The 11,037-nt window shown below is 40.6% G+C and overlaps 1 protein-coding gene across 3 annotated transcripts; it reads right to left on the reverse strand.

Moving 5' to 3' along the window:
* Nucleotides 1-10,628, reverse strand: tnfsf18 (TNF superfamily member 18). 3 transcript variants are annotated; one of them, XR_013131964.1, is made up of 5 exons: nt 8,275-10,623; nt 5,166-5,220; nt 2,920-5,030; nt 2,464-2,508; nt 1-82 (listed from the first exon to the last, which is right to left on the reverse strand). XR_013131964.1 is itself a non-coding variant. In XM_077010121.1 (4 exons), exons 1-4 carry the CDS (start codon nt 8,416-8,418, stop codon nt 4,481-4,483), a joined length of 513 nt encoding a protein of 170 aa, XP_076866236.1. In that variant the 5' UTR covers nt 8,419-10,628; the 3' UTR covers nt 2,630-4,480. The 3 variants fall into 3 exon arrangements, 2 of the variants coding, with proteins under 2 accessions (XP_076866236.1, XP_076866235.1); XM_077010121.1 differs by lacking the exons at nt 1-82; nt 2,464-2,508 and having other exon boundaries at nt 2,630-4,578; nt 4,815-5,030; nt 8,275-10,628; XM_077010120.1 differs by lacking the exons at nt 1-82; nt 2,464-2,508 and having other exon boundaries at nt 2,630-5,030.
* Nucleotides 10,629-11,037: the final 409 nt, after the last annotated feature.

The raw sequence follows: 11,037 nt of genomic DNA on the forward strand, positions 1-11,037 counted from the left end.
GCAAACGGAGGTGCCACAAACTACTAAAAGAGTTCACTTTTGTTCTTTGGAGATTTTCAGTTTTTGGAGAAAAAAATTACTTCTGTTGAAGTAAACAATGAAAATATATACATTACCAGACAAAGGTTTATTATTATTTTTGACTTTTAAAAACAGGGAAGATGCCAAACCAATGAACTAACACTTTATATTAGATTATTATTAGATACTAGATTATCTGAAGTAAATATCCTATAGTTTGATGACAGCGTTGCGTGCTCTTGGTCTGTTGAGCAGACTCATGAAGCCGCACCTATGATGCTTCTCCATCAGTCCTGAAGACCTTGTCACACATGCAGAGACCTTGTGGAGTGAGGAATCAAAGTTCTGAACTAAAACTGCTGAGGGTGCATCTAAAATTGTCTGCATGTGTATGTATGTGTATGTGTGTGTGTTGAGAATTAATTAATATATATATATATATATATATATATATATATATATATATATATATATATATATATATATATATATAACACCATTCACAATTGATATTTATTTATAAAAAACATTAAGCATAATCCATTAGATTAAAATGCCATTTTTTACTATTAAGAACATGTGTTGAGTCAGGTGTGTCCACATTTTTGACTGTTAGTGTATCTTTTCAGTGTGTCCACATTTTTGACTGTTAGTGTATCTTTTCAGTGTGTCCACATTTTTGACTGTTAGTGTATCTTTTCAGTGTGTCCACACTTTTGACTGTTAGTGTATCTTTTCAGATCTTTTCAGTGTCCCTTAATTGGAGGGTCTGCTTTACAAATCTTCATTTCGTAAGATTATTTAAATATTTGTTTAGAAAACAATGATCATGTTTGGATGGTTCAAAAACGTCCAAGCAGCAGGTGTGCATGTATGTATTCATGTATATGTATGTATATATATTTTTGTATTTGTTTGTTTGCCATAGGAACAGAAGCTAAGGATACACAGCCTGTGATTGGATTAGAAGTGAACTGAAACAATGTGGGGAAAAGTTTTATCACACTGAGTGAGTGAAAACATGCACAAGTGTAATCAGGATGTTGCTATAAACAAATAAACATGTATGCATTAAATAAACGAACACACTCTTCACACCGTCTGGTCTGTGTTTCTTTGATGTCCCAGACCGGGTGGGTGAAACTCTCTCTCTCTCTCTCTCTCTCTCTCTCTCTCTCTCTCTCTCTCTCTCTCTATCTCCCTCTCTCTTTCTTCCGCTGTGGAAATCATATGAGGCTGTAATAAATAGAAGTGGGAAAAGGTGACGAGCATAATGAGTGATTCTAACCCTCCGATACAGCGCTGAAACGCCCACTCGCAACATCACGTTATCACAGACACCGTGTGCGCTGAAACGCCCACTCGCAACGTCACGTTATCACAGACACCGTGTGCGCTGAAAAACATCCCTTACCCAAAACAGCATCTTACACAAAATAAATGTTTTTTGCATCTCTCTTAGAAAGATCTATAATGATTTATACCCGTTGGAATACATGGTTGTTTGTATGCATACGTGTATGTGTGTGTGTGTGAGTTGACCTTTTACAGTAAATCTAAAGTAAAGGTAACCTGGTCTAATATCATTAGTTGTGCAGGGGATGTTCTGATGAAACTTTCTGTCTACGGCAGCTTTTCAAAGGTTTCATTTTCCTGGTCTGTCTATTGTTCAATTAGTTTAAAAAAAGCATAATGTACAAACTATTGTACAGAAACTAAATGGTATTTTTTTATATTATATTACAAATCCTGTATAATATTATGTGCTTTATATGCTGACTCCATCTTTAAGTACTAGTTTTGTGAGATATGTTGTTGGGGGTGGTCTGTGTGGTTGAGAGTAGTCTTTGTAGGTCAGGGTGGTCTGTGTGGTTGGGGGTGGTCTGTGTGGATGTGGGGTTTTTTGTGTAGATGGGTGTGGTCTGTATGGTTAAGGGTGGTCTGTGTGGATGGGGGTGTTTGTGTGGATGGGTGTGGTCTGTATGGTTAAGGGTGGTCTGTGTGGATGGGGGTGTTCTGTGAACAAATCTCATCAACTCATCAATTGTCTTATGTGGCAAATCTCAGTCTGTGACACATTCTTTCACTTTCTCCCTATTACAGGGGTCTCACAGCCGAATAACCGCAAAAGAATACAGTGCTCGTCTATCGCACGCTTGCGCTCGAAGCACACTACTATCGCACAATCGCACGTGAACTGCAGTTTGCCAGACCTACTTGGGCCAGAGGGAGCTAACCAAGCAGAATGTTCTTGAGACTACGAATAACTACAACTCTATACGTTTATTCTATATATGTTTATTCAATGAAAAGTTTTTTTAATGTGAAGCCCACAGTTGACTCAAATGTTCTGTTGGGTGGACCTGTGTAGATTACTCATCTGTTGTGGGTATGGACCTGTGTAGATTACTCATCTGTTGTGGGTATGTGAGCATTACTCACCAGCTGTGCTGAGAGGGAATCTGCAGTTTTCTTATATCACTCCCACTTGCAACAAAAGACAACACATCTGTCACTGTTTTAAAAGTCCTTGTGTTTTACTCCTTTTTTTTAATGAACCCGTAATAATACTTGCCTACAGCCTCCGGAGACAACACATCTGACAACAGCCTCATGAACTTGTTAAAATATTTAACACAGAGCAACAGATTTTCTGTAAACAGTGAAGTAAATTTAACACATGAGCTACCAAAGAGGGAAACTTCTATTTTATTATAGGCAACTTTGAGAATGTGATACAGTCCATGTTCTGGCTAACAAGGTCATTTATAAGAAGCATTTTATTGACAGAAATTCCTCCAGAAGACCCAAGAGAAGTCAAATCATAGGAACATTTCACATTAAAGTCATTTGAAGTTCTGGTGATTAACAAAAATTACAAGTGCAATGGTTACTCACTGTAAAACAATGCTGTGAAAATCCCTCACCATGCATTAGCTCATTGTGGAGTTACAAATCAGGAAGTGTTTTCAAGAATAAAAGCATAATATTACACAAAGTAACTAAATACTTTAAAAGTCCCCATGTGGCTTTAAAAAGCTAAACACTAAAGAAAAGATGTGACAGTTCAAAATGAAAATACAATAATAACAACTAAAAATAATGAAAACAAACCTGAATTGAGATTCTTACTTATAATATTTTGGATATACAATACAATGTAATCTGTATGTTATTAACATTGATTTAAATGTAAAGTGGAGAATTACATTAATTGACACCAAATGTTTGATAAGATTTTTTTAACTGCCAACCTACGTCAAATTATAATGTTTGTCATTGCTCGACAAAGGGGTTCGTCTGTAGTGATTTCTAATGTTCAATTCCACATCCCCTTCATAGGCCGACGTGTAAGCTGTCCTGTGACAAGCTTTTTGCTCGAGTCTGATATGGACAGAATTATAGGAATGTCCCATACGCATAGGACTTTTTGGACAAATAAAGCAAGCCGCACAATTTGATAGGAGACTTCCTGTGAAGCCCAAATGTGACGTATCCTTCCACATATTATCCATCATGAGATATTTCTATCTCACTGTACACAGCTCTGTACATTTGCAATGTGCAATAAAATAATGAGTAACTTTAGTCAGTGCTTAATATCAATACATTCATATAAACTACTGTGTTGTTTACAATCATTATTTTTTATAAATAAATCTGAGAAATAAATTAATAAAGTAAAAGAAAACAGATATAAACAGGAATTAGAACCAGGTGATGCTCACTCAATGTTTTTTATAGCCTTCAAAGTTCTTAATGGTCTTTTTCTTAACTTATGTAATATTGTAATATTGAGACCAGTGTAAGACTCAAGTGTGAGAGTGTGGGTAACGTTAGCACTGTAATGTTAGCACAACAAACAGAATACATCAAAACAAACAAAGCACTTTGACACCCATGTGAGCTGGTCACACAGTAACACTCTAAACTGAAGTGGTAAGACTACTAATGTTTTGGCAAATTGTCAACCTATTTCTGAATGGTGTTCTGGATTATATTATAATATAGTAGAACTCAAGGGAGTTTCAGGCTTTCATGCTCATTCCTTCTTTCATCATCGACAGGAAATAAGGTGGTTCTGTATCTCAGTCCTCACACACAGAGTGAAGATGGAGCTCCTGAATTCAGATGAATGACCAAACCGTTCCCAAATTCACTGAAGAATGCTGAAGGTCCAGTAGCTCCTGTGATGCGGCGATGTGCACGGTGACTCACAGCTGCCCCCTCCTTCACGCGCATCACAGCTTTAAGAGAACTTTTACTTCAGTTGCCAGTTCAGCTGTTTTTGCACATTTAGATTAGACAATTAGACACTTTAATAAGAGCCATTAGCACAAACCGCCGTGTGCTAGAAGTTGTTCGTTGCTGTAATTGCTCTCGAAAGTCTGAGCGGATGGTGCAAACAGAATAGTTTCAGTCATTTGGTGCAAGGTGGTTTATCGTGATATCGCTGGCATCATGTCGTCTTTTCTGACTCAGGAGGGAAGAGAATGATTAACAGGCGAAACGTCTCCAGAGGCCCAGACTTTCCAGGTCGTGTGAGACTGCCGCTGCCTGACCACAGAACAGACACAGTACAGGAAGTTGGGCTCAGACATCCTGACAGGAAGTCCCCAAGGCCAACTTGCCCCCTCAGACTTATTCCAGCACCGCTGCATCCTGAAAGGTGGCAGGCGTGACCGGACATTACCGCAGCAGGATCATGCCCAGGTAGGTCTGTTCAGAGAGGCTAGGTGCAGGCGTGCAGGTCACATGCAAGTATGAACCGGCCGATAAGCGCAATTCCTTACCGATCAGACCGGTAGATTTCTGTGATCTGTTGATGTGACCTTCCAAGATGGAAATCTTCTTGCCCGAAATTACCTTGATCACCTCGATGAAATAGTCTACGCCTTTGTTTGTGGATTCCAGAGTCACTTGTAGGTAAAGAAAATAATTTCCGTCCTGTTTCACCATGACATCATCTTTGACGTCCCGCCACGTCAGTACGGTTTGGTTACACTGTCCTTGAAGAAAAGAGAAGAGTTAGTACACAGCAGCAACACACACACACACACACACACACACACACACACACACACACACACACACACTCATACATCAACCAGGATGTATGAGAGCAGCCAAGTGCCCAGTCTTACCAAAATCATACAGAATAGGTGTGCCCGGAGTGGGTGTAGGGGGCTTCTGTGGAGTCTGTGGTTTTAAGAGACAGTGAGTTAGAATGTGGACCTTCATGATATAAAGTCACAGTGGTTTTAACACCTTAAACATTCTATACAGCACTTACTAAAAATGTGTTTAAAAAACCCCATATATTAATGACATTTCAGCTCTTATTCATAACATGATCTATCTGCTGGCCAAATGAGGATGGAATAAAGTACACACTCTATCCAATCAGAACTGGAGTAAAGTACACACTCTATCCAATCAGAACTGGAATAAAGTACACACTCTATCCAATCAGAACTGGAGTAAAGTACACACTCTATCCAATCAGAACTGGAATAAAGTACACACTCTATCCAATCAGAACTGGAATAAAGTACACACTCTATCCAATCAGAACTGGAGTAAAGTACACACTCTATCCAATCAGAACTGGAATAAAGTACACACTATCCAATCAGAACTGGAATAAAGTACACACTCTATCCAATCAGAACTGGAGTAAAGTACACACTATCCAATCAGAACTGGAATAAAGTACACACTCTATCCAATCAGAACTGGAGTAAAGTACACACTCTATCCAATCAGAACTGGAATAAAGTACACACTATCCAATCAGAACTGGAATAAAGTACACACTCTATCCAATCAGAACTGGAGTAAAGTACACACTCTATCCAATCAGAACTGGAGTAAAGTACACACTTTATCCAATCAGAACTGGAATAAAGTACACACTCTATCCAATCAGAACTGGAGTAAAGTACACACTCTATCCAATCAGAACACTTAGTAAGCAGAACAATAGTAAACACTTAGCACTTTTAATAATAATAATAATAATAATCTTTATTTGTATAGCACCTTTCATACATACATGCAACTCAAAGTGCTTTACAGTATAAATAAAATAAACATTAAAGGAGATAAGACAAAAAGTTATAAGAAAATATTAAAATAACATAAAAAGTAAAAAAGGTAAAGTAAATAAGATAATAAGAAGTAAAGTAAATAAGATAAAACTATTAAGATAATTGGATTTAGAAAATAATAGACAACAAAATGTAATAAAGTAAATAAGATTGAGAATTTCTTAACTAAAAGCGGATCTAAACAGGAATGTTTTGAGACTGTTCTTAAAACTATGCAGGGATGAAATGCCTCTGAGCTCTTCAGGAAGAGAATTCCAGAGCTTTGGGCCATAGTGGCTAAAAGCACCCTCGCCAATCTTTAATCGGCTTTTAGGAATCACCAGTAGATTACTGTTTGAAGACCTGAGAGACCTGACTTTTGTAAGTCGCTCTGGATAAGAGCGTCTGCTAAATGCCGTAAATGTAAACTGGAGTAAAGTACACACTCTATCCAATCAGAACTGGAGAAAAGTACGCCATTCTATCCAATCAGAACTGGAGAAACCACCACAGACCAGTGGTGATTGTAAAGGCTGTTGGGGCCCTAGGCAAAAAATTATGGGGCCCCTTTTATGGAATTCAGGTCTCATACTGTCAAACAAACTTTGCACATCGCCACTGCTGTAGTTTATAGTGAGTCAGCCCTCAGTGGCGCCCCCCACTGGCCCAGAGACCCAAAGCACTCGCCTGCCTTCCCATTGGCATGTGGCACCTTTGACCACACACTTTATCCAATGAGAACTGGAGTTAAACACTTACTCTACCCAATCAGAACTCACCCAAAACATACACTCCATCCAGTGACAACTGGTGAATAAGCACATACTCTATCCATTGAGAGCAGGCTGTGAAATAAAGCACACACACCCCGATCACAGTGCATGTAGAGAAGTTCAAACAGAACCTCATAGCTCAGTGACTCATAGCAGAATATTTTTGTCTCTCCTCTCAGTGGTTGTTAGATCTCCAAAAATGACTCTTATACATCCCACACACGATGCTCCTCACCAGGGTTCTGAAGTCCCATTCATGGTACTAAAGGCAGGAAATCAATAATCAACCAATGAATGAACCTGAAAGGTCCCAGTCACACTAATCAATGTGAGGAGAGCCCTGGAGGAGTGGGACGGAGATGTGGTGACCTGTGTCTGAGCAGAAATCAGCGAACTAGAGGGCGGGAGCGTCTACCTGGCACCACGTGGCTGAATCAGCCATCAATTTAACATTCAACATCAGATTGTGACGTGAGCTGGGTGGAGTAAACAGTGAAGCAGCGTGGTGGTGGGCCACAGTGATGGGTGGAGTAAACAGTTAAGCAGCGTGGTGGTGGGCCACAGTGATGCCTTTGAGCAGGAGGTGACATTTTTCACAGATGTGAAAATGACTTGTGAAAAAAACAACTCTCTTGCGAAACGATGGTTTCAGAGGTTCTCTTGATTCATTTTCAAACATTGGGCAAACAAACAAAAACAAATAAGGGTGTTACTACTGGATGAAACCACTATACCACGATAGATGGTAGAAGATCTAGAAACATGTCAAACACTACACATGTCTAATCAATATCCTTTGGGATCAAAAACTCTGCACCAATATAAATAATGCTTGTAAAAAATGCTTATAGAAAAAAGCATTATATAAAAAACTGTATCAGGCTTTAAGACTTTCTGAACAGGTAGGGCATGTGCTGACTTGTTTCATGCTAGATTCTGACTACAGCATGAAAAGCATCTAGATGAAATCATAAGAAACCAAACCCTTAAACCACAAGAAAATATTTCTGCTCACCTTTACGGTTGACTTTGAGTCATGTGTGTAACTTTAAGAACACACTTAAGAGAGGCCCAAACCCAAGATAAGGAATCAATAGCTACTGCATGTTATTAGAAAAAAAGAAAAAGAAAAACATGGACAAGACTAATTCAAACACTTGCTGTACGCACGTGAGACCAGCCTATCTAGAGATTAGGCACTGTAACACCTGTTTCACTGTAACACCTGTTTCACTGTGGAACTTGTACAACGCCAGCGTGAGCAAAGAACTGTAGCCATTAAATCCTGAACACCTGTTCATATCACACTGCTGAAGTCACGTAATTTCAGTAAGCGACCATGAAGCTTGTGCCATCTTACTGTCAAGCAGAGGAACAGAAGAAAAACGTACCGTCACGTTGGATGCTCTAGGAATGATGAAGTGGAGAGAGATGGAGACCACCAGGACCATGGTGAGGAGGGAAGCCCAGGTCAGGAGCACCCACACCAGCCTCCTCAGCTGGGCCACATGGGCACCACACGACTGACCATCCATGGCACGGCAGGAGAAGGTACTGATGCGCGTTGTCAGGAAGGCGAGAGACTATACGCAACAGTGAGATGAGACGAGACGAGACGAGACGCGACTGTGGCGAGATGCTGTAAACACTGACGTTTTGAGGCAAGGCAGCCCAGAAATGAAGAGAGAGAAAGTGAGAGAGAGAGAGAGAGAGAGAGAGAGAGAGAGAGAGAGAGAGAGAGAGAGTACAATTCTGTTCCTTGTCTTGGGCTCTGTCTGCTAAGAAACCTCAGCCTGAGTTCTGTTTCCTGTGTAGTTGGGTTTTGTGTGCGCAAAGGGAAACAGTGAGGAGTAAAAGTGTGTAAGGGCTGTGGTGTTCTCAGCAGGTGTCCAGGAGGAGTGTGTACTTTCCCCCAGACCATGGGTAAGCAGCACGGAGACAGCACGGAAGCCCCGCCCCTGACTGTGGAGGGAAGCCCCGCCCCTCACTGTGGAGGGACAGGCCCGCTCACCAAACAGAGGAAGAGAGACGTGAACAGAGGTCCTATCATGGCGGAAATGCATCGTATCAAAACATTTACGGAGAAAATCATCACCGTCTTCACACACCTCAGTTCCAAAACTATGGTCAGCGCCGAAACCCTGGCCAGCAGCCCCCGCGCAAGGCACTCAGACGAGACACTCAGACGAGACACTCAGACGAGACACTCAGACGAGACACCTCTCCTCAGTCTGCCCTCGAAACTGCTGCTTCTCTGTCAGTTTTCTGTATTTCTCTTTTCTTTTAGCCTCCAGATAGAGCGAAGGACTCTGGCTGGTGGATTCCCTTAACATGCATTAACCATGCCTGACCTTTACCAAGGCCCACACCTCCCACATAGCTAGCCACTCAGTCTTGGTGATCTAATCTCAACCAGTGCAATTGTCCAGCCCAACAACCACTTAACATCTGCCCGAAATAGCAAATATGTCATAGTCAAGATTTTAACAATATTACCACATCATAGTACTTATAAGCAAAATTACAAGAATATTTGGTTGCTCACACCTTTTGTCTTGAGGACAGACTAGACATCAGAGAAGGGCTCTTTCACTCTTTTCCTTTTGTTCTTTCACTCTATCCACTGAGTGCCCGTGCAGTTTGATTTCTGCTCATTACCCTCATAGGAACTCTCTTATTTGATGTCCACGCCCCCTCTGTGGTTCAAGCTCATCTATCCCCCCTGCTCAGTGTTGCTAAAATCCAACCATCTGCTGCTGAACTTCTCTTTGGTCTCCAGCCACCTGCATTACTGCAGCCCTCTCCATACTGACATGAGCTCTCCTGTCCTTCAGGAGCTTCAGATGGTTCGGAGATCTACTGCTCTCTTCTGTCCTTCAGGAGCTTCAGGAGGAGCTCATCCTCTTACACCCACCCAGTTGCACCAGCACATTTCATCCATTCTCAGATCTTCACAGGCTTACTATTAAGCATCTCATACATGTGGAAATCCCCCTACTCACATCCAAAGCGGATCTTCACTCCAGACCCTCTCTCAGGTCTTCTTCAACTGAACTCCTCACAGCTTCACCAGCTGAACATTGTCCAGATTTGATCCAAGACCCTGAAACTCTTCTGCCTCTCATGTCCAGCGACTTAAAAATTTAAATCAAATTTATTTATATAACGCTTTTTACAACACATGTCACAAAGCAGCTTTACAATCGTATGGGTCCATATCCCTAATGGTGCTGACATGTATAACTAACTTGGAAAATTACGTCTAGCCAGCACCAATTACATGTTTTATTATTAAATTTGATGCATTATTATTATTATTAACATGTATCATCATCATCATCATCATCATTATCATCATCATCTGCCTGTTCCACCAGTGCACTAATAAAAGTATATGAAGTAGAGCTCACATACCCCCCGTTTCATAATCTGATCAGACTGTGTTCATGCCTCTCACACAACAGGCCTCTTTTCATTTCAGATTGCAGCTCCAACCACGTAACCACAGGACGTTTTCCAGGTGAAGCACAACATACATCAAAGTATTTAATATCTTAGCCAGTTGGGGACTTTTACTATAGAAGGTTTTTTTTTCCAGTGTTGGCAACACTGATAATAAGGAGACATATGAAACACAGCTCCTACCCACGAGCTGCCATGTCACTGTCTATATCAGAAAACGTTGGCACCAGCCATAACACTCAGGAAGAGATCAGAGAGGTGTGTGGTGTGCGAAAGATGCAACAGATCGATTAGAGACTACAATATATGTTTTTATATGTTTCCATTAGCAGGCATCATCCAGTCTTTTATAATTGTTTCCTATCATTTATACGCAGATGACATTCAGTTGTACATGTCTTTCAAGCCCCAGCAACTGGATAGGCTGTCCACCCTACTCCAGTGTTTAACTCAGATCAGTGAGTGGCTATCTAGTAACTGTCTTGTTTTAAATGCAGACAAAACTGAGACTATGATTATTGCACCTCCTGATTTACATCCAAAAATCAGTCAGATACTTGCCTCTTCCTGTCCCTCAGCCAAACCTAACATCCGAAATCTTGGTGTAATTTTTGACATTGAGCTTTGACACTCATATAAAATCCATGTCACATTCTTGCTTCTTTCACTTAAAAAACATTTCCAAAATACGT

The sequence above is a fragment of the Brachyhypopomus gauderio genome, chromosome 6, assembly GCF_052324685.1.
Source record: "Brachyhypopomus gauderio isolate BG-103 chromosome 6, BGAUD_0.2, whole genome shotgun sequence".
In the NCBI taxonomy this organism is placed as follows: domain Eukaryota; kingdom Metazoa; phylum Chordata; class Actinopteri; order Gymnotiformes; family Hypopomidae; genus Brachyhypopomus; species Brachyhypopomus gauderio.

Coding starts and splice junctions, on each gene's coding strand:
- tnfsf18 (XM_077010120.1), bottom strand. CDS start 8,418: ATGGATGGTCAGTCGTGTGGTGCCCATGTGGCCCAGCTGAGGAGGCTG. Junction 5,221..8,274: donor CTAGAGCATCCAACGTGACG/GTACGTTTTTCT, acceptor TTAAAACCACAG/ACTCCACAGAAGCCCCCTAC. Junction 5,031..5,165: donor ACCTATTCTGTATGATTTTG/GTAAGACTGGGC, acceptor CTTTTCTTCAAG/GACAGTGTAACCAAACCGTA.